Source organism: Bufo gargarizans, chromosome 6 (assembly GCF_014858855.1).
Source record: "Bufo gargarizans isolate SCDJY-AF-19 chromosome 6, ASM1485885v1, whole genome shotgun sequence".
In the NCBI taxonomy this organism is placed as follows: domain Eukaryota; kingdom Metazoa; phylum Chordata; class Amphibia; order Anura; family Bufonidae; genus Bufo; species Bufo gargarizans.
Window position 1 is genome coordinate 362,280,732 of NC_058085.1, and position 24,253 is coordinate 362,304,984.

At 46.2% G+C, this 24,253-nt stretch overlaps 1 protein-coding gene across 1 annotated transcript in view; it reads left to right on the forward strand.

Moving 5' to 3' along the window:
- LOC122942428 (roundabout homolog 2-like) overlaps window positions 1-24,253 on the forward strand; it is a 70,251-nt gene that overhangs the window by 27,932 nt on the left and 18,066 nt on the right. Inside the window, exons 2-7 of the mRNA XM_044300044.1 lie at window positions 12,988-13,081; window positions 14,007-14,165; window positions 16,941-17,078; window positions 17,917-18,150; window positions 21,543-21,887; window positions 21,974-22,216. Of these exons, the coding sequence (XP_044155979.1) occupies window positions 13,030-13,081; window positions 14,007-14,165; window positions 16,941-17,078; window positions 17,917-18,150; window positions 21,543-21,887; window positions 21,974-22,216 (1,171 nt within the window). The 5' untranslated portion in view covers window positions 12,988-13,029. The remainder of the gene's footprint in view (window positions 1-12,987; window positions 13,082-14,006; window positions 14,166-16,940; window positions 17,079-17,916; window positions 18,151-21,542; window positions 21,888-21,973; window positions 22,217-24,253) is intronic.

The following is a 24,253-nucleotide window of genomic DNA, read 5'->3' on the forward strand; positions in this document are numbered from 1 at the left end:
CTGTCCCCTGTATACATGGAGGGGGCAGTGTTGTACACTGTGCAGTAGTATTATTTGGGTACTGCACAGAAGTGATACCTGTCCCCTGTATACATGGAGGGGGCAGTGTTGTACACTGTGCTGTAGTATTATTTGGGTACTGCACAGAAGTGATACCTGTCCCCTGTATACATGGAGGGGGCAGTGTTGTACACTGTGCTGTAGTATTATTTGGGTACTGTACAGAAGTGGTACCTGTCCCCTGTATATGTGGAGGGGGCAGTGTTGTACACTGTGCTGTAGTATTATTTGGGTACTGCACAGAAGTGGTACCTGTCCCCTGTATACATGGAGGGGGCAGTGTTGTACACTGTGCTGTAGTATTATTTGGGTACTGCACAGAAGTGATACCTGTCCCCTGTATACATGGAGGGGGCAGTGTTGTACACTGTGCTGTAGTATTATTTGGGTACTGCACAGAAGTGGTACCTGTCCCCTGTATACATGGAGGGGGCAGTGTTGTACACTGTGCTGTAGTATTATTTGGGTATTGCACAGAAGTGATACCTGTCCCCTGTATACATGGAGGGGGCAGTGTTGTACACTGTGCTGTAGTATTATTTGGGTACTGCACAGAAGTGGTACCTGTCCCCTGTATACATGGAGGGGGCAGTGTTGTACACTGTGCTGTAGTATTATTTGGGTACTGCACAGAAGTGATACCTGTCCCCTGTATATGTGGAGGGGGCAGTGTTGTACACTGTGCTGTAGTATTATTTGGGTACTGTACAGAAGTGGTACCTGTCCCCTGTATATGTGGAGGGGGCAGTGTTGTACACTGTGCTGTAGTATTATTTGGGTACTGTACAGAAGTGGTACCTGTCCCCTGTATACGTGGAGGGGGCAGTGTTGTACACTGTGCTGTAGTATTATTTGGGTACTGTACAGAAGTGATACCTGTCCCCTGTATACATGGAGGGGGCAGTGTTGTACACTGTGCTGTAGTATTATTTGGGTACTGCACAGAAGTGGTACCAGTCCCCTGTATACATGGAGGGGGCAGTGTTGTACACTGTGCTGTAGTATTATTTGGGTACTGCAGAGAAGTGATACCTGTCCCCTGTATACATGGAGGGGGCAGTGTTGTACACTGTGCTGTAGTATTATTTGGGTACTGCAGAGAAGTGATACCTGTCCCCTGTATATGTGGAGGGGGCAGTGTTGTACACTGTGCAGTAGTATTATTTGGGTACTGTACAGAAGTGGTACCTGTCCCCTGTATATGTGGAGGGGGCAGTGTTGTACACTGTGCTGTAGTATTATTTGGGTACTGCACAGAAGTGGTACCAGTCCCCTGTATACATGGGGGGGGGCAGTGTTGTACACTGTGCTGTAGAATTATTTGGGTACTGCACAGAAGTGATACCTGTCCCCTGTATACATGGAGGGGGCAGTGTTGTACACTGTGCTGTAGTATTATTTGGGTACTGTACAAAAGTGGTACCTGTCCCCTGTATATGTGGAGGGGGCAGTGTTGTACACTGTGCTGTAGTATTATTTGGGTACTGCACAGAAGTTGTACCTGTTCCCTGTATATGTGGAGGGGGCAGTGTTGTACACTGTGCTGTAGTATTATTTGGGTACTGCACAGAAGTAGTACCTGTCCCCTGTATACATGGAGGGGGCAGTGTTGTACACTGTGCTGTAGTATTATTTGGGTACTGTACAGAAGTGGTACCTGTCCCCTGTATATATGGAGGGGGCAGTGTTGTACACTGTGCTGTAGTATTATTTGGGTACTGTACAGAAGTGGTACCTGTCCCCTGTATATGTGGAGGGGGCAGTGTTGTACACTGTGCTGTAGTATTATTTGGGTACTGCACAGAAGTAGTACCTGTCCCCTGTATACGTGGAGGGGGTAGTGTTGTACACTGTGCTGTAGTATTATTTGGGTACTGTACAGAAGTGGTACCTGTCCCCTGTATACGTGGAGGGGGTAGTGTTGTACACTGTGCTGTAGTATTATTTGGGTACTGTACAGAAGTGGTACCTGTCCCCTGTATATGTGGAGGGGGCAGTGTTGTACACTGTGCTGTAGTATTATTTGGGTACTGCACAGAAGTAGTACCTGTCCCCTGTATACATGGAGGGGGCAGTGTTGTACACTGTGCTGTAGTATTATTTGGGTACTGTACAGAAGTGGTACCTGTCCCCTGTATATGTGGAGGGGGCAGTGTTGTACACTGTGCTGTAGTATTATTTGGGTACTGCACAGAAGTGGTACCTGTCCCCTGTATACATGGAGGGGGCAGTGTTGTACACTGTGCTGTAGTATTATTTGGGTACTGCACAGAAGTGATACCTGTCCCCTGTATATGTGGAGGGGGCAGTGTTGTACACTGTGCTGTAGTATTATTTGGGTACTGCACAGAAGTGGTACCAGTCCCCTGTATACATGGAGGGGGCAGTGTTGTACACTGTGCTGTAGTATTATTTGGGTACTGCACAGAAGTGATACCTGTCCCCTGTATACATGGAGGGGGCAGTGTTGTACACTGTGCTGTAGTATTATTTGGGTACTGCACAGAAGTGGTACCTGTCCCCTGTATACATGGAGGGGGCAGTGTTGTACACTGTGCTGTAGTATTATTTGGGTACTGCACAGAAGTGATACCTGTCCCCTGTATATGTGGAGGGGGCAGTGTTGTACACTGTGCTGTAGTATTATTTGGGTACTGTACAGAAGTGGTACCTGTCCCCTGTATATGTGGAGGGGGCAGTGTTGTACACTGTGCTGTAGTATTATTTGGGTACTGCACAGAAGTGGTACCTGTCCCCTGTATATGTGGAGAGGGCAGTGTTGTACACTGTGCTGTAGTATTATTTGGGTACTGCACAGAAGTGGTACCAGTCCCCTGTATACATGGAGGGGGCAGTGTTGTACACTGTGCTGTAGTATTATTTGGGTACTGCACAGAAGTGATACCTGTCCCCTGTATACATGGAGGGGGCAGTGTTGTACACTGTGCTGTAGTATTATAAGGGTACTGCACAGAAGTGATACCTGTCCCCTGTATACATGGAGGGGGCAGTGTTGTACACTGTGCTGTAGTATTATTTGGGTACTGCACAGAAGTGATACCTGTCCCCTGTATACATGGAGGGGGCAGTGTTGTACACTGTGCTGTAGTATTATTTGGGTACTGCACAGAAGTGGTACCTGTCCCCTGTATACATGGAGGGGGCAGTGTTGTACACTGTGCTGTAGTATTATTTGGGTACTGCACAGAAGTGGTACCTGTCCCCTGTATACGTGGAGGGGGCAGTGTTGTACACTGTGCTGTAGTATTATTTGGGTACTGCACAGAAGTGGTACCTGTCCCCTGTATATGTGGAGGGGGCAGTGTTGTACACTGTGCTGTAGTATTATTTGGGTACTGCACAGAAGTGATACCTGTCCCCTGTATACATGGAGGGGGCAGTGTTGTACACTGTGCTGTAGTATTATTTGGGTACTGTACAGAAGTGATACCTGTCCCCTGTATACATGGAGGGGGCAGTGTTGTACACTGTGCTGTAGTATTATTTTGGTACTGCACAGAAGTGGTACCTGTCCCCTGTATATGTGGAGGGGGCAGTGTTGTACACTGTGCTGTAGTATTATTTGGGTCCTGCACAGAAGTGATACCTGTCCCCTGTATACATGGAGGGGGCAGTGTTGTACACTGTGCAGTAGTATTATTTGGGTACTGCACAGAAGTGATACCTGTCCCCTGTATATGTGGAGGGGGCAGTGTTGTTATTGTGCCGCACTATGTGACATTCATTGTGTCACTTGTTCCCTGTTTCTCAGTCGGAGACTTTGGGGATTGTCACTTGTCTGTTCTCACTTCTAGTTATCAGTTGTCACCACAGCCCCCCACGTCATTATGTGATAGTATCAGGCGGTACTACGTGTGAGGCTGTGAGTATCACATCCACGCTGGGTTACTGTATTGGGCTTTGTAGTGGCTCTGGGGTCTCAGTTTGAAGCCGAGGGGTTAAATGAAGTGTGAATCTAAAGCGAGTGGTAAATCAGAGCCTATCTCTGGTGAACATGAAGCCCAGGAGCCACCACATCCCACCCAGAGGAAGCCCACCACATCCCACCCAGAGGAAGCCGCTCTGTGATACACATCCACCTACAGGTATGACTGTACAGATCTCTCCAGGAGAAGTAGTACTGTGCACCCATCTATGCCTACAGGATATGGAGAGGTACTAAGAATGGGATCCAGAAGTAGTACTGTGCACTCATCCATGCCTATAGAAGAGGGAGAGGTACTGTAAATGGGATCTAGAAGTGGTACTGTGCAATTATCTATTCATACAAGATACAGAGTTACTAAGAACTGTGTGCATGAGAAATTATACCGTGCATCTATACCTACAAAATACAGACAGATACCACTAAACATTTCCAGGAGCAGTGGTACTGTGCAGTTATGTACAGTACAGACCAAAAGTCTGGACACACCTTCTCATTCAAAGAGTTTTCTTTATTTTCATGACTATTGTAGATTCACACTGAAGGCATCAAAACTATGAATTACCACATGTGGAATTATATACATAACAAACAAGTGTGAAACAACTGAAAATATGTCATATTCTAGGTTCTTCAAAGTAGCCACCTTTTGCTTTGATTACTGCTTTGCACACTCTTGGCATTCTCATGATGAGCTTCAAGAGGTAGTCACCTGAAATGGTCTTCCAACAGTCTTGAAGGAGTTCCCAGAGATGCTTAGCACTTGTTGGCCCTTTTGCCTTCACTCTGCGGTCCAGCTCACCCCAAACCATCTCGATTGGGTTCAGGTCCGGTGACTGTGGAGGCCAGGTCATCTGGCGCAGCACCCCATCACTCTCCTTCATGGTCAAATAGCCCTTACACAGCCTGGAGGTGTGTTTGGGGTCATTGTCCTGTTGAAAAATAAATGATGGTCCAACTAAACGCAAACCGGATGGAATAGCATGCCGCTGCAAGATGCTGTGGTAGCCATGCTGGTTCAGTATGCCTTCAATTTTGAATAAATCCCCAACAGTGTCACCAGCAAAGCCCCCCCACACCATCACACCTCCTCCTCCATGCTTCACGGTGGGAACCAGACATGTAGAGTCCATCCGTTCACCTTTTCTGCGTCGCACAAAGACACGGTGGTTGGAACCAAAGATCTCAAATTTGGACTCATCAGACCAAAGCACAGATTTCCACTGGTCTAATGTCCATTCCTTGTGTTCTTTAGCCCAAACAAGTCTCTTCTGCTTGTTGCCTGTCCTTAGCAGTGGTTTCCTAGCAGATATTCTACCATGAAGGCCTGATTCACACAGTCTCCTCTTAACAGTTGTTCTAGAGATGTGTCTGCTGCTAGACCTCTGTGTGGCATTGACCTGGTCTCTAATCTGAGCTGCTGTTAACCTGCGATTTCTGAGGCTGGTGACTCGGATGAACTTATCCTCCACAGCAGAGGTGACTCTTGGTCTTCCTTTCCTGGGGCGGTCCGCATGTGAGCCAGTTTCTTTGTAGTGCTTGATGGTTTTTGTGACTGCACTTGGGGACACTTTCAAAGTTTTCCCAATTTTTCGGACTGACTGACCTTCATTTCTTAAAGTAATGATGGTGTCACAACCAGACAGCTGAGAAGCTCTGACAGAGGCCTTTCAGAACCTCCTCCTTGAATTTCTGTGTTGTGGTATTCAGCTCCTCCTCTCGTCAGCCTCTCTCAGCTGTCATGTCTTAATTGCTTCCCTTTAAATGCCTCCCCAGAATGCTTTTCTGGGCGGCTTATATTTCTTCCTGGAGTGTGTGTGCACGCTGATCTGTCCTCCTGTTTGCTTCAAAGCTAAGTGTACTTTTATATGTTAATATCTGTTTGCTGGATCCCAGATGACCCTGACTCCCTCCGTGTCTTGTGTAGGGAGCCGGTGGTCGTGTCCCCTCACTATAGTAGGGTGCTCAGGGCTTTATAGTCAAGGTTCGTGGATATGCAAACCTCCACCATTAGGATCTTTGCATAGGCTGAGCAGCCAGGGAAAGTGCCAGGTCTTCTGCAGGGGTCTCCCTTGGTTCCTTAGTTTTTGGATCCAGCGAGTCGTTTATACATGTTGCTTTGCCTTGTTACCTGTACACATTCCGTGACATTATAAGCCGCCAAAACCGTCTTAAGCATGGATCCGGTTTCACTTTTGGCTGAACGCTTCCAGGGTCTTTCATTGGAGGTAGCTGACCTCCGTAAGACTTTGTCTCAGCTTCAAGTGACCGGTTCAGCTTGCGTTCATGGAGCTTGTTCTGAGCCTAAGATCTCGCTCCCGGATACGTTCTCCGGGGGTAGTGAGAATTTTGTGCGTTTTAGAGAGGCTTGCAAACTCCATTTTCGCCTTCTTCCCCATTCCTCTGGTGATGAGGAACGGAGGGTGGGGATCATTATATCGCTGCTCAGAGGTAACGCTCAGTCCTGGGCCTTTTCGCTGCCGGAGGGGGCACGGCCCCTCCGTTCAGTGGATGAATTCTTTTTAGCCCTGGGTCAGATATATGATGATCCGGATCGTATTGCTCTGGCTGAGTCTAGATTACGTCTCCTATGCCAGGGTAAACAATCCGCAGAAATATACTGCTCAGAATTTCGGAGTTGGGCAGCTGATACTGGTTGGAATGATGCTGCACTCCGAAGTCAATTTTGCCATGGTCTTTCAGAGGGATTGAAAGATGCATTTGCCTTTCATGAAAGGCCTATTTCTTTGGACTCTGCTATGTCTCAGGCCGTTCGTATTGACAGGCGTCTTAGAGAGAGAGGAGAGATCTCTCTTTCCTGTCATACTCGGTCCCAGGACTGTGCAGCGGTCCCATTCTCTGCGCAGGGGTCTCAGTCGCTGTCAGCCCCTTCTGAGCAGGAGCCCATGCAGCTGGGGTTGATTGCTTCTGACAATAGAAGATTCAGCCCGCATGAGAGGGTTTGTTTTTGTTGTGGAGGTATTAATCATTTGGCAAATATTTGTCCCTCTAGGAGATTCAGGCAGTTCTCTGGGTATAATAAAGAAACAAAGAGGAAAAAATCTTTGAAAAAGGTTCCGTCTGTTACTATTGGCAGGATTGAGGCGGAAATTGAAGATTTTCCGTTTGCTTGTAGTTCCCGTTTTGTCCTGCCGGCTAGGGTGGCGCTAGAGAGCAAGAACATTTTTTGTGAGATTTTTGTGGATAGTGGAGCAGCGGTCAATCTCATTGATAATCACTTTGCGATAACTCATGGTTTCCAGGTGTGCGCTTTGAGAAAGGATATTCCTGTGTTTTCTATCGATTCCGCTCCACTTTCTCAGAAGTCATTAAAGGGCATAGTTCACAATATCCGTTTAATTGTGAGTGATGCTCATGTTGAGGATGTGTCATGTTTCGTCCTTAGCGGTTTGCCGACTCCTCTAGTGTTGGGGCTACCCTGGCTCACTAAACATAACCCCACCATTGATTGGCAAGCAAGGCAAATAAATGGTTGGAGTGACTTTTGCAGAGAGAATTGCCTCACGACATCTGTTTCTGAGGTTGCTACTAAGACTGTACCATCTTTTCTCTCTGAATTTTCGGATGTCTTCTCTGAGAGTGGAGTTCAGGATTTGCCCCCGCACAGGGAGTACGATTGCCCTATTAATCTCATCCCAGACGCCAAGCTGCCTAAATCTCGTTTATACAATCTTTCCCAACCTGAGAGGATCGCTATGCGTGCTTATATCTCTGAGAGTCTGAGAAAGGGACACATACGACCCTCAAAGTCACCTGTTGCCGCTGGTTTTTTCTTTGTTAAGAAAAAAGATGGTTCTTTAAGACCTTGTCTGGATTTCAGGGAGCTGAACAATATCACAATTCGTGACCCTTATCCGCTTCCTCTGATCCCGGACCTATTTAACCAGGTTGTTGGGGCTAAAGTCTTTTCCAAATTATATTTAAGAGGGGCATACAACCTGGTCAGGGTCAGAGAAGGGGACGAATGGAAGACGGCCTTCAATACCCCTGAGGGCCATTTTGAGAATTTGGTTATGCCTTTTGGTTTGATGAATGCCCCAGCCGTTTTTCAGCATTTCGTGAACAGCATTTTTTATCATTTGATGGGAAAATTTGTATTGGTGTATTTGGATGACATTTTGATTTTTTCTCCCGATTTCAAAACTCATAAGGAACATTTACGTCAGGTCTTGCTCATCCTGCGGGAGAATAAATTATATGCGAAACTGGAAAAATGTGTGTTTGCGGTTCCAGAAATTCAATTTCTGGGGTTTCTTCTCTCCGCTTCTGGTTTTCGCATGGACCCCGAGAAGGTCCGCGCTGTGCTTGAGTGGGAGCTTCCTGAGAATCAAAAGGCGCTGATGCGTTTTTTGGGCTTTGCCAATTATTACAGGAAGTTCATTTTGAATTATTCTTCTATTGTTAAACCACTCACTGATATGACCAGAAAGGGGGTAGATTTTTCTTCTTGGTCAGTAGAGGCGCGTAAGGCCTTTTCTGATATCAAGGAGAGTTTTGCTTCCGCTCCCATCTTGGTGCAACCTGATGTTTCATTACCCTTCATAGTTGAGGTTGATGCTTCTGAGGTGGGTGTGGGGGCGGTCTTGTCTCAGGGTTCCTCTCCTGCCAATTGGCGACCGTGTGCCTTTTTCTCAAGAAAACTCTCCTCCGCAGAGAGAAATTACGATGTGGGAGATAGGGAATTGTTGGCCATCAAGTTGGCTTTTGAGGAATGGCGCCATTGGCTAGAGGGGGCCAGACACCCTATTACCGTATTTACTGACCATAAAAATCTGGCCTACTTGGAGTCAGCCAAGCGTCTGAACCCGAGACAGGCCAGATGGTCGTTGTTCTTTTCTAGGTTTAATTTTGTTGTCACGTTCCGCCCTGGAGTTAAGAATGTGAAGGCAGATGCCCTGTCACGTTGTTTTCCGGGAGGCGGGAATTTTGAAGACCCGGGTCCCATTTTGGCTGAAGGTGTGGTGGTCTCTGCTCTTTTTCCTGAATTGGAGGCAGAGGTGCAGGCAGCCCAGTCAGAGGCTCCTGATCTTTGTCCTCCTGGGAGGTTGTTTGTGCCTCTCACTTTAAGACACAAGATTTTTAAAGAACACCACGATACGGTCCTTGCTGGGCACCCGGGGGTAAGAGCCACACTGGATCTCATCGCTCGGAGATTCTGGTGGCCTGCGCTTCGTAAGTCGGTTGAGGGTTTTGTGGCAGCCTGCGAGACTTGCGCTCGTGCCAAGGTCCCTCATTCACGACCATCAGGTCCTCTCCTTCCCTTACCCATTCCTTCCCGTCCTTGGACACATCTGTCCATGGACTTTATCACGGACCTGCCTCGTTCCTCGGGGAAGACTGTGATTCTGGTGGTGGTGGACCGTTTTAGCAAAATGGTGCATTTCATCCCTTTTCCTGGTTTGCCCAATGCTAAGACGCTGGCGCAGGCATTTGTTGATCACATTGTCAAGTTGCACGGTATTCCTTCAGACATAGTCTCTGATAGGGGCACGCAGTTTGTTTCCAGATTCTGGAAGGCTTTCTGTTCTCGCTTGGGGGTTCGGTTGTCATTCTCTTCTGCTTTCCACCCGCAGTCGAATGGCCAGACAGAGCGCGTCAATCAGAATCTGGAGACATATCTGCGTTGTTTTGTGGCGGAGAATCAAGAGGATTGGTGTTCTTTTTTGTCCCTTGCTGAGTTTGCTTTAAATAACCGTCGTCAGGAGTCCTCTGATAAGTCACCATTTTTTGGTGCATATGGGTTTCATCCACAGTTTGGGACTTTCTCGGGAGAGGGGTCTTCTGGTTTACCTGATGAAGACAGATTCTCCTCGTCTTTGTCATCTATTTGGCAAAAGATTCAAGATCATCTAAAGAGCATGAGTGAGAGATATAAGCGTGTGGCTGATAAGAGACGTGTGCTTGGTCCGGACCTGAATGTTGGTGATCTGGTGTGGTTGTCTACCAAGAATATCAAATTGAAGGTTCCCTCCTGGAAGTTGGGTCCTAGGTTTATTGGGCCTTACAAAATCCTGTCTGTCATCAATCCTGTTGCATACCGTCTTGATCTTCCTCAGACTTGGAAGATCCATAATGTTTTTCATAAGTCCTTATTGAAACCTTATGTTCAACCCATTGTACCCTCGCCTTTGCCTCCCCCTCCGATTATGGTTGATGGGAATCTTGAATTTCAGGTCTCTAGGATTGTGGATTCTCGTCTTGTCCGCGGTTCTCTTCAGTACCTTGTTCAGTGGGAGGGGTATGGTCCTGAGGAGAGGATGTGGGTCCCAGTGACGGACATTAAGGCCTCTCGTCTCATCAGGGCATTCCATAGGTCCCATCCTGAGAAGGTGGGCTCTGAGTGTCCGGAGTCCACTCGTAGAGGGAGGGGTACTGTCACAACCAGACAGCTGAGAAGCTCTGACAGAGGCCTTTCAGAACCTCCTCCTTGAATTTCTGTGTTGTGGTATTCAGCTCCTCCTCTCGTCAGCCTCTCTCAGCTGTCATGTCTTAATTGCTTCCCTTTAAATGCCTCCCCAGAATGCTTTTCTGGGCGGCTTATATTTCTTCCTGGAGTGTGTGTGCACGCTGATCTGTCCTCCTGTTTGCTTCAAAGCTAAGTGTACTTTTATATGTTAATATCTGTTTGCTGGATCCCAGATGACCCTGACTCCCTCCGTGTCTTGTGTAGGGAGCCGGTGGTCGTGTCCCCTCACTATAGTAGGGTGCTCAGGGCTTTATAGTCAAGGTTCGTGGATATGCAAACCTCCACCATTAGGATCTTTGCATAGGCTGAGCAGCCAGGGAAAGTGCCAGGTCTTCTGCAGGGGTCTCCCTTGGTTCCTTAGTTTTTGGATCCAGCGAGTCGTTTATACATGTTGCTTTGCCTTGTTACCTGTACACATTCCGTGACAGATGGCCACTCGTTTTTCTTTACTTAGCTGCTTTTTTCTTGCCATAATACAAATTCTAACAGTCTATTCAGTAGGACTATCAGCTGTGTATCCACCTGACTTCTCCACAACGCAACTGATGGTCCCAACCCCATTTATTAGGCAAGAAATCCCACTTATTAAACCTGACAGGGCACACCTGTGAAGTGAAAACCATTTCAGGTGACTACCTCTTGAAGCTCATCAAGAGAATGCCAAGAGTGTGCAAAGCAGTAATCAAAGTAAAAGGTGGCTACTTTGAAGAACCTAGAATATGACATATTTTCAGTTGTTTCACACTTGTTTGTTATGTATATAATTCCACATGTGTTAATTCATAGTTTTGATGCCTTCAGTGTGAATCTACAATTGTCATAGTCATGAAAATAAAGAAAACTCTTTGAATGAGAAGGTGTGTCCAAACTTTTGGTCTGTACTGTATATATACAGACACTGAGAGCGATGTCCAGGAGCAGTGGTACTGTGCAGTTATATATATATACAGACACTGAGAGCGATGTCCAGGAGCAGTGGTACTGTGCAGTTATATATATATACAGACACTGAGAGCGATGTCCAGGAGCAGTGGTACTGTGCAGTTATATATATATACAGACACTGAGAGCGATGTCCAGGAGCAGTGGTACTGTGCAGTTATATATATATACAGACACTGAGAGCGATGTCCAGGAGCAGTGGTACTGTGCAGTTATATATATATACAGACACTGAGAGCGATGTCCAGGAGCAGTGGTACTGTGCAGTTATATATATATACAGACACTGAGAGCGATGTCCAGGAGCAGTGGTACTCTGCAGTTATATATATATACAGACACTGAGAGCGATGTCCAGGAGCAGTGGTACTGTGCAGTTATATATATATACAGACACTGAGAGCGATGTCCAGGAGCAGTGGTACTCTGCAGTTATATATATATACAGACACTGAGAGCGATGTCCAGGAGCAGTGGTACTGTGCAGTTAAATATATATATACAGACACTGAGAGCGATGTCCAGGAGCAGTGGTACTGTGCAGTTATATATATATACAGACACTGAGAGCGATGTCCAGGAGCAGTGGTACTGTGCAGTTATATATATATACAGACACTGAGAGCGATGTCCAGGAGCAGTGGTACTGTGCAGTACTTCTTTTCTTAGCTTCTGTCTCTGTCTTGAGATTTCTCTGCACCTGCGCACCCCCCTTCCCCCATTTTCCTGTGGTCTCCCCGCAGCAGCAGGAAATATACAATGGTTTTCACATATGCATCCTGGGAAATAGGATAATACTAGGTAAGGGTGGGGGTGTGCGGCGCCCACAAAACCACTTCAGACCCCTCTTCTCCAGCTCAACCTGCTCAAATCACATCCTCCGTATGTGCAAGAAAATCAGCCGTGGCGCCTGCGTCTCGCCACACGTGGCTGCGGGCTCATTTCACATGAGCGGTTAATACTGAACGTGCTCATGGGGTCACGGGGCTTGTCACCCAGCATTTCATGGACCCTGAATTACATGATTTAGAACCCCTGTACCATCTCTTCTACTGCTCAGACCATGTGTCAGTCTTTACTGCAGCTCTAGAATTATATATTTATGTGCCAGGCAGCTTAGAATGAGGACTATTTTCACCATTATATGCGGATCACGCTTTTGCTTTGTCTTCTATTCTGGTCTTACTTTTGTATATCATCGTTCCCTCTTTTAGATGGTAAGCTCTTCAGATCAGGCTCGCTGCCCTCATAGTTTTATATACAGAAGCACTTCTGCCTCATCCCATTGGATTGGCCACTGAGTGGCACTGTCACTATTACATATACATATATCTAACAGGTAAAACAGCAAGGTGTTAACTGGAAGCTGTCAACAAGTTGGTTTGCTGTTGCTGTTTATGGATCCTACCTTGAATCTGTTAACATTCTAATTAAGGCTTATGCTAATCGCTCCAACTTCAAAGCTCATTAGCTTAAAAATTTGGCCTAAGGAGCCACTTTTTACTTATTTTCTCAGAATATGGTGATTTTCTACAATGTGTTTTCATTGCAGAATTGAAGGCAACCAAGTTGTGTCTCCAAGAATTAAGAAAATATGAAGGAGAAATTGAACAGATTCAGCCTTTACCTCCTGTTTTCTCTGACAGGTAGGCGATCAATACACATTAAAGGAATCGTCCAGGAAAAACGGACATGCAGTGGTATGCCTGGTGCAGGGCATGAGGGGGCGGAGCAGGTTAAATCTTCGTGTTCCGCCCCTCTAGCCCTGCACTAGGCATAAGAAATAATTATTATGCTGCAGTACCGTCTATGACCACCAGGTGACAAAGCTTTTCTATTGTGAGGAGATCCTATAGCATGGATTACGGTGGAGACCTCATCTGGTACAGGTTGACACCACATCTTGGACAGGAGTAATTAGTGCTCGTTTGGTCCAGGCTTCGTTCCATCATAACTGGGTTGAATCCTCACCCTTATTTTTATTGTACGCCCTGCACAGGTTCTTACCACTCAAATAATGGATGAGACCAACCAGGTCCAGGGCCCTTATCTCCAGGCGCTACCTCTTTGGCATATATGCCCTTGGATGGAACTAATATTTGCAAAGATGGAGAACTTAACGCTTCCGTAGGGTTCGGCATTGCAGAGCATCATTTGGGAAGTGGTGGGTGTCTAAGCTTATGGTGTCCCACCATTGTCATCTTCTGATGGCATTGATAGAGGTCCATTAATTGGGATACCTACTGAATTCTATGAACAAAGCAGATGTGGGGCTCCCCAGTGTTCCCAGTATTCCAGTGATTTCCATCTACTACAGTCTATCAGAGACATTTCCAGTTATGGAATATTCTGAGGACCCCCAAGCTCATTACAAGGTGCTGTGGTCTCTACAGTTAGGAAATGGTAGAAACCCAAGCTCATAGACCCCCCTACCAGAAGAAATTCCTAGATGGAACTCCCCTTTAAGACTTGTGAGTGAATAGAGCCCATCTTGGAAACTATTCTAGGCATACTGCTGCAGAAGACTGCCTCTTTATGTCATCTAAGTGACCCCTTTTCTCATATTTGAAGGCCTCAACCTGGTTTCCAATAAAAAAATAATAGCTGAGGTTGGGAAGAAAATCTCTCTGCCCTGCGCAGTCTCAAAAAATGGTGACATTACATGGAACAAAGATGGAGCCCTGTTTGCGAAAAAAGGCAGAATGGGACTTGCATACGGCAAAGTTTCAGGTAAGGTGTCATATGGAGATGTCTTAGATGGTCCATCAAGAAGATTATTACAGGGGTTGTCTGGATGGCAATACCTCATGTGTGCTTGTTGCTCCACCTGAGACTTCCCCCATAAGAGGGGCATCCAAAATGGTTATTTTTCCATGGATGGTCTAAGGATAAACCTGGACAACCCCTTTAAAGCGTGCTTATTGGTAGACTGAACCCTATTACATCAGGTACACTGCCTGGTAGGGTTGTCCCTGCTGATTAAAATAATACCTGTCTTGGGAAAATAGGTTGTGGCGTCCCCGAGAAAAAACGACTTTTATTCTATATCCAAAAAAGGGCTTCAGTGCTCTGAGGGGCGTGGCCAGCGCTAGAAAGCTGAGGGTCTGAGGCCACGCCCCTTGGTGCACTGAGGACCAAATTTGCATAAACAATAAAGACTTCTTTTCTCAGGAATGCCACAACCAATTTTCATAAGACAGGTATCATTTTAATCAGCAGGATCAACCCCACTAGACAATATGCCTTATTTAACACGGCTAATCCTGCTGACAGCAAAGATATTGGAATGACATGAAAGCACTGATGGAAAGTGAATAACAGAACCTAATTATAGTAGTAGTATTTACTATTAATATTATTCTTATTCATTTTATTATTACCTTTTGTATTATTTTATTAACAATTAAATATTTTTTTATTTTTATATAATTATTTTATTAACATTGTTTTACTCATTATTTTATTTCATAATTCGTGATTACTATTGGTGGCAGTTTATTTTGAAATGTAATATTAATACAAACCGGATTCCAAAAAAGTTGGGACACTATACAAATCGTGAATAAAAACTGAATGCAATGATGTGGAGGTGCCAACTTCTAATATTTAATTCCGAATAGAACATAAATCACGGAACAAAAGTTTAAACTGAGAAAATGTACCATTTTAAGGGAAAAATATGTTGAATCAGAATTTCATGGTGTCAACAAATCCCCAAAAAGTTGGGACAAGGCCATTTTCACCACTGTGTGGCATCTCCCCTTCTTCTTCCAACACTCAACAGACGTCTGGGGACCGAGGAGACCAGTTTCTCAAGTTTAGAAATAGGAATGCTCTCCCATTCTTGTCTAATACAGGCCTCTAACTGTTCAATCGTCTTGGGCCTTCTTTGTTGCACCTTCCTCTTTATGATGCGCCAAATGTTCTCTATAGGTGAAAGATCTGGACTGCAGACTGGCCATTTCAGTACCCGGATCCTTCTCCTACACAGCCATGATGTTGTGATTGATGCAGAATGTGGTCTGGCATTATCTTGTTGAAAAATGCAGGGTCTTCCCTGAAAGAGATGATGTCTGGATGGGAGCAGATGTTGTTCTAGAACCTGAATATATTCTTCTGCATTGATGGTGCCTTTCCAGACATGCAAGCTGCCCATGCCACACGCACTCATGCAACCCCATACCATCAGAGATGCAGGCTTCTGAACTGAGCGTTGATAACAACTTGGGTTGTCCTTGTCCTCTTTGGTCCCGATGACATGGCGTCCCAGATTTCCAAAAAGAACTTTGAATCGTGACTCGTCTGACCACAGAACAGTCTTCCATTTTGCCACACTCCATTGTAAATGATCCCTGGCCCAGTGAAAACGCCTGAGCTTGTGGATCTTGCTTAGAAATGGCTTCTTCTTTGCACTGTAGAGTTTCAGCTGGCAGCGGCGGATGGCACGGTGGATTGTGTTCCCTGACAATGGTTTCTGGAAGTATTCCTGAGCCCATTCTGTGATTTCCTTTACAGTAGCATTCCTGTTTGTGGTGCAGTGTCGTTTAAGGGCCCGGAGATCACGGGCATCCAGTATGGTTTTACGGCCTTGACCCTTACGCACAGAGATTGTTCCAGATTCTCTGAATCTTCGGATGATGTTATGCACAGTTGATGATGATAGATGCAAAGTCTTTGCAATGTTTCGCTGGGTAACACCTTTCTGACATTGCTCCACTATCTTTCTGCGCAACATTGTGGGAATTGGTGATCCTCTCCCCATCTTGGCTTCTGAGAGACACTGCCACTCTGAGAAGCTCTTTTTATACCCAATCATGTTGCCAATTGACCTAATTAGTGTTAATTGGTCTTCCAGCTCTTCGTTATGCTCAAATTTACTTTTTCCAGCCTCTTATTGCTACTTGTCCCAACTTTTTGGGGATTTGTTGACACCGTGAAAATTTGAATCAACGTATTTTTCCTCTTAAATTATACATTTTCTCGGATTAAACGTTTGATCTGTCATCTACGTTCTGTTACAAATAAAATATTGACATTTACCATCTCCACATCATTGCATTCAGTTTTTATTCACAATTTGTTTAGTGTCCCAACTTTTTTGGAATCCGGTATGTATTTAATTTTATATAATATTACATTAATATTGCCATTATATAGTGCACTTATTAATATATTAATTTTCATTTACATATAATTTTCTATTCATATCATTTCATAATATCACCATTAATGGTGCTGAAGTTTTATTATGATTAACTGATGATTGTGTTATTTTTTTAATTAATATTATTCTGATCATTATTACTTATTAGGTTTAGATAATTATATTTTATTATATTTCACTTGTATGATTTCTATTATTATTACCCCTAGCTATTTCATTCCTCGGTGATTCTTCTTATTATTAGTGGTAGTATTGTTATTATTACTTGTATATTTTTTATTTTATTATATTATTTTTATTTATTTTTTATATTTATCGCCTTGATTACTGTCATATAACAGGCAGTGAGCGATTCAGTATCGCATCAGGTGCCACAAATAACTTGGAAACAGCTAACGTGCTGTTCTCAGACTCCGGCACTTTCACGTGTGCAATGGTCGGTGCAGTCGTAAAAACTGTGGAGCTCGTCGTCTTTGAAGGTCAGTAATAGTGTGTGTATGTATGTATGTATGTATGTATGTATGTATGTGTGTGTGTGTAATATATATATATATATATATATATATATATATATATATATATAGAGAGAGAGAGAATGTTCTTATTTTATTTTTTATAAAAAAAAATCCATTTTGGACAATCCCTTTTTGTTAGAAGGGCCTCCCAGCGGTTATGGGCGTCACTCTTCCATTATCCTGTTCCGACCACATGTGGGAAACACGGTTCTTTCTGGCTTTTGCAGCCCACCTTCTAGTATTTGAAATGGGTTTTCTGCCCCAGTCAACGCCATAAAGCATAAAAAGTCAACCTAATTAGGGCTAAAAGTCAAAATGGGGCCTTGGCTTGCTAACCTGCTTAGCCCCCAGTTGGTCATTGTAACCTGTCTTAAGAAGGACCCGTCCCCTCCTGACATGTCTGATTTAGTAACTACTTGCATTCCCCATGTAATAACTATTCTGGAGCATCCATTCTTATGGCTCTGTGTTGAGCCATTCCTTTATAATGCCTCCTAGAAGAATGAAGGTCCAGCTGGGTGTTAACAGTTGGGGGTGTGGCCCTACACACTCTGACACTGGCAGCACTGATTGGATATTGGCAGATGGTGCAGGGACACACCTCCTACTGGTAACACCCTTCTGAGCCTGCACTGCGAACTGCTAGTAAATCCTTTCTAACTTCTAGCAGGAATAATAGAGGAATGGCAAAACATACGGCCATAAGAATAGATGCTCCAGAACTGTTATTACATGTCAGGAGGGGTGACCGGTCTCTTTAAAATAACTTCTACCTTCCTAATTGACAGTGGTTTTGTTTTAGTCTCGGCAGAACCTTCCGGTACCCTCATCACGTCCGAAAACCTGAAACTGAGCGTCAAGTCCTCTCCTGTAGTGAAGTCTGAAGTATCTTGGTTGAAAGATGGAGTAAAGATTACAGATGGAGTCGACCTGGAGGTGAAGAACATAACGATAGAACAAAGCGGGGATTACGTCTGCCACATAAAGATGAAAGATGGGGTCGAAGCGCATTTTTCGAAAAGTATCAGTGTGAAAGGTACCGCCATGTTCCGCATTTACAGTCCCTAAGATGGGGATAGAAATTAGTTATCTGAGCAGAATCAGAGGATTTCATCCCTAACCTGAGGGGGCAAAAAAAAACTTCTATGGTCATAGTGTCACGGCTGAGGATGGGGGAAACCCTCAGCCGTGAGATGCCAGGTGTTGAAGTGGCTACTCGGCCATGAGGCCACAGGATAGGGAGCAGGTCACCTCCTACAGCATCCCTACCCTGACCCTAACTCCTAACCTGCATGGGCCGACCCTTATGGTAGGAGGGCCCATGCGCAGGAACCTCGGAGCCCTATCTTACCCTCCGCAGATCCCTGCGCTAGGAGCTGGGTAAGACAACCTACTCCTCCTTGACACGGAGGAGCAGGAGCCTCAATGGCCAAGCTGTTGGGAAAAGGGGGACAGAAACAGCTATACGGAAATGGCAGGCAAACGAAAGTTCACCAACCTGCCACAGCCCTGCTGACTGGATCCCTAAACAGACAGGGATCCAGAACCGTATGCTGCACAGAAACATTCAAAGGTCCCAACAGAAAACATCCACCAACAACACACACATAAAGACATAGGCATACATAAAACCTTATGACCACAGTGGTGGCTCTCACAGGCAGATGGAAAAACACAGGAGGCTGCTCCAGCTAGCAAGGCTGCAGCAACCTACTGAGCCCTGCCACAGAGAGAGGTTATATAGGCCTAAAGGCCACACCCACCGGTCAACCACACCCAGTGACATCACACACACTGGGAAGGAAGTTAACCCTTCCAGTACACAGAAGGGAAAACACACATATAAGGGGGAGTGCACACTAAACATAATACACCGTGCACACAACACACACACCTAACAAAATAGCAGTCAGGTGAGACCGCATGCCAAGGCAGCAAGCTGCCTAGGCAACGCTCAGGCTGCTCTGCTGCCAACAACCAAAACTAGTTGCCTGCGGCAACCACAAGTGAGGCCACAAACCAGCGGCCCTCACCCGTGGCTGAACGCCCATATAAAACCGCAGGCAACCGCATGCGGTCAAGGAGTCACGGTCATGGGCATGGCCGTGACACTCCCACCCCTCAAAGCCCCCCCACCGAAAAAAAAAACGAAACTGGTGAGGAACTCACACAAGGGGATGGGAGGAGGAGACGTCCACTCTCAGCCGGTTCCAAAAAAGGGTCGCTGTCAGCTGCATCCTCTCCCGGCTCACACTAGCCAGTCCGACGAGGACTGCAGCCCGCACCAGCGACAAAGGGGAAGTAACCACTGAGAGATGGACGAGGGGACTCCCCACTCACGTCCCCACTCCAGTCGCTGCCAGCAGACACTCCTAACCAGCACACAGCCGGACCACTTACGGAGTGCTGCCAGCAGACGACCAGAGATGGGAACATGGAGAGGGACGAGGGACCACCAACACGGACATGGAAGGTACGGTGGCGGGGAATAGCCACCAACCGTGCCGTTAACGGTGATCCCCCCGGGACGTTCTCCCTCCGGAGAACGCGCATGCAGGCCACAAGGGTATGGCACTGCATGCTGCACCCTCTTCCGAAGGTATGCACACGCATACCAAACACCCACACACCAAAAAACACCAGGGTGAGGGGATAAAAATAACATGGGACGCCAAACGGACACGGTGAGGAAGTGGCGGGGAAACGCCACTCACCGCGCCGTTAGCGGCGAAACCCCCATAACGCTCTACCTCCGAAGAGCGCGCATGCACCCCATCCGTAGACAGCGGTGCATGCTCTACCCTCTTTCGAGGGAACCGCCACATGAGATGCCGCTGTGGTCATACTGTCACGGCTGAGGATGGGGGAAACCCTCAGCCGTGAGATGCCAGGTGTTGAAGTGGCTACTCGGCCATGAGGCCACAGGATAGGGAGCAGGTCACCTCCTACAGCATCCCTACCCTGACCCTAACTCCTAACCTGCATGGGCCGACCCTTATGGTAGGAGGGCCCATGCGCAGGAACCTCGGAGCCCTATCTTACCCTCCGCAGATCCCTGCGCTAGGAGCTGGGTAAGACAACCTACTCCTCCTTGACACGGAGGAGCAGGAGCCTCAATGGCCAAGCTGTTGGGAAAAGGGGGACAGAAACAGCTATACGGAAATGGCAGGCAAACGAAAGTTCACCAACCTGCCACAGCCCTGCTGACTGGATCCCTAAACAGACAGGGATCCAGAACCGTATGCTGCACAGAAACATTCAAAGGTCCCAACAGAAAACATCCACCAACAACACACACATAAAGACATAGGCATACATAAAACCTTATGACCACAGTGGTGGCTCTCACAGGCAGATGGAAAAACACAGGCGGCTGCTCCAGCTAGCAAGGCTGCAGCAACCTACTGAGCCCTGCCACAGAGAGAGGTTATATAGGCCTAAAGGCCACACCCACCGGTCAACCACACCCAGTGACATCACACACACTGGGAAGGAAGTTAACCCTTCCAGTACACAGAAGGGAAAACACACATATAAGGGGGAGTGCACACTAAACATAATACACCGTGCACACAACACACACACCTAACAAAATAGCAGTCAGGTGAGACCGCATGCCAAGGCAGCAAGCTGCCTAGGCAACGCTCAGGCTGCTCTGCTGCCAACAACCAAACTAGTTGCCTGCGGCAACCACAAGTGAGGCCACAAACCAGCGGCCCTCACCCGTGGCTGAACGCCCATATAAAACCGCAGGCAACCGCATGCGGTCAAGGAGTCACGGTCATGGGCATGGCCGTGACACATAGGCCTTAAGATAGTGAGAATTTATTAGCATTACCTTTCAGTGACTCTTACTCTCCAGTTCACCAGGATCCTCTAAAGAGAACATTTCCTAGTAGATATCGCGTCCTAACTGTGGACACCATGTTATAGAGCAGGAGAAAAGGAGCGGATTGATATATGTGATTGTGGGGTGGAAAAAAAATCTGCAAAACTTGAAATGTATTGATTTAAATCCCTTCTGAGTCCAGTGGGCGGTTCCAAACATTAATAGGACCACCCCCTGGACTCTTAAGCCCAGAAGGAGTAGCAACTTACATAATATACAGGCTATACTGAAAATTTTCCCACCAAACTATATATCAATCCGCTCAGCTCCTTCTCCTCTATAACATGCTGCCTTCAGATTGGTCACTACCTCGGGATGATACTTACCTGCTACCTATTGTTGGCTTCTTAGCTTAACTCTGTCATAAACAGCTACAATAAGTCGCTGAAACTTTGTAACAGTGACTACAGTTGCAAAAAAAACACCTCTTGCGTTGCAAGAAATCCAGGATTCCGTTCTGTCCATCCCCCATGCTTTACACTGCAGTTCTGCCTATTCTACCTGTATTGTTGTAATTTTCTCACTTCTTTCATTTACAGGTTTTAAATCGTCTCCAGCCATTGTCTACATGTCTCGGAAGAAGTCCGTAACCCTGCCCTTTATGTTTAATTTCAACGTTAAGGAGTCTCCCCTGCAGGACGACATTGGGGTGGTAGAAGGGGACGTCAAGTATTTATCAAATCCTCCCAAAACTGTACAGAGTCTCGTGGTCACTTCAGGGGCCGCCTGCTGGTCCCTGAAATGTCAACCAAAGATGGACCCTCAGGACTTAAACCTTTCCATCACCAGTCCTAGAAGTGGTCTCTATCAGATGGAGATTCTTCTGCAGATCGGCGGCAGAAAGAAGAGGCTACACAAGGACGTGTGTGTGGCCAATCTCACGGGTAAGGCCATCAGATTTAGGAAGGTCAGTTGAGCTGGGAGTTGTAGTTTCGCCCCGTTCATGTGATGCTATATTTTCATTCTCCAGTGTCCACCTCCCACAATAACATTGTCACAGAGGGCAACGTCACTCTCCTGTGCGGGATAAACTGCATCGATAAAGATGGGAGGCTTTGCTGGCGTCACACGAACAGGAGCTACGACATCTGCGGACCACCGGGGAAAGACAACCTGGCCAAAGAAATCACTGTCCTGCAGGAGACGAGCGGAAACTGGACCTGTGGGGTGTTTACTGGAGAAAATAGGCTTACTAGCGCCAACCTGACACTGGGTATGTGGTCTCTTTTATCGAATCTCTAAACCCAAGAGGCGAGTGATTTAGGGGCATTGAAATGATGGGTGACGAGGAGGAATAGTCTGAATTACCTTCTATATCACGTGGAGAAAAGGGTTTTTTCACACATATTAGGTGGAAGCGGGTGGATAGGTGATCATAATTCTCAACCATGTTGCATCAATCAGTGGAACATGTCAGTATATGATACTTAGAAGTGGGATCTGCCTCACCTTCCAGGAGCCTGTGGTCCCCTTTATTCCTGCCTGCGAGCTTTCAGTGCCAAAAAAAAAATCTGTATAGAGTAGATATCAAATTGGGAGGAGGGGGATGCAGCTGCATTTTCTCTCTCTCTGAGACTGAATGCTGGGAGAGGGGAGGGGGAGCTGAAGTAGAGAGACATCTGATCACTCCAGAGCACATGGCATGGTAAGATCTCACTGGCAGCACATACACATTTGGCCGAACCGACCGTGTATGTTTATGGGGAAGTCGGGAGAGATAGCTGTAGGCTGAAGGATCATTCCGTCAACAACATCTGATTTTACTGTTTGCTTCTGGCTGCAGTTCCCAGAAAGGAATGGTTGGCAAAGGTTAGTAAGGAACAGGGCTAACCACCCTTTTCCTTCCCTTTTAGTAGGAGTGGACTGGTCTTGCTCCCTGCCGAGAGGGGAAGTTTCTGTCTAGAGACGGAAAGGAGAGGAAGCACTAGTCAGAACTCCTGTTACCAAATTCTCCAGAGAGAACTATTCCATTTGTCCTCAGTTGAAGCCTTGAGAATCCGGACAGCAGTGTGAATTGCTACATTATCATCTACAGACACTGCTGTAAAGTGAGGGACTACAGCCAAGACACCCATCACCAAAGAACCACTAGGCCAGTATCACCTAAGTGCGGAACTGCAGCCGTCCAACCTGCCTCCAGATTCCTTGCTGGCAGTGGCGTAGTGTGGGTGGCAGCGCCAGGGCCAAGCCAAGTATTGCACCCCCCTCCTCTAATCTGTGGACACGCCCATTTTTACCTACCTGCAATCATATATAACACCACAGATAGCACGGCGATAACGCTCTGAGTACAGATGTTGAAGCAGTGGACACTATTGCTTATGCCTGTTATGAGTTCTGAGGCTGCCCACCCCGGCAATGCACAGAGTGAAAAATGTCTGCATTGTTGTGGTCAGAGGCCCTAGAATTCAGAACAGAGACAGTGTGACCGGGGGCCGGGCTGCGGCGGTGTGGGCCTACAGATGCCCTCAGTGGCTTAAAGGGAAGGACCAATTCTAGCCTTTCTGCTGCCCCTGCTGTGGAAAATTCTCAGTCCAACAACTCCCCAGCCCTACTGTTAAAGAGATATTTGGATGGACATTGCATACAGATCTACATAATATACAGGAGAATACAGCGCCAAATACCAGTGACGTCTCCTCTGATCAAGAAATAAGGTCCCCAGCATTAACAAAACACCTCTATAAGGCCCCCCTATGGAGCCCACAGTAGTAATAAAGCCCCCTATAGTGTCTCCAGTAGTTATAATGCCCCCTGTAGTAGCCCCAGTATTTATAAAGCCACACTGCAGTGCCCCCTGTAGTGCCACAACATATAATGCACCCCCACCCCGTAGTGCCCATATGTATAATGCCCTCTGTATTATTAGAATATATAATGTCCATCTCTGTATTATTATATATAATGGCCCCCTCTGTATTATTATTATTAAAATATATAATGGCCCCCTCTGTATTATTATTATTATTATATATAATGGTCCCCTCTGTATTATTATTATTATATATAATGGCCCCCCTCTGTATTATTAGTATATATAATGGCCCCCTCTGTATAATAATAATAATAATAATAATTATTATTATTATTATTATTATTATATATAATTCCCCCTCTGTATTATAATTATTAATATTATTAGTATATAATGGCCCCCTCTGTATTATTATTATTATTATATATAATGGCCCCCTCTGAAGAAAACAGAAGTATTGAGCAGCTCTCACCTGCCAGGGATTCCACTGGTATA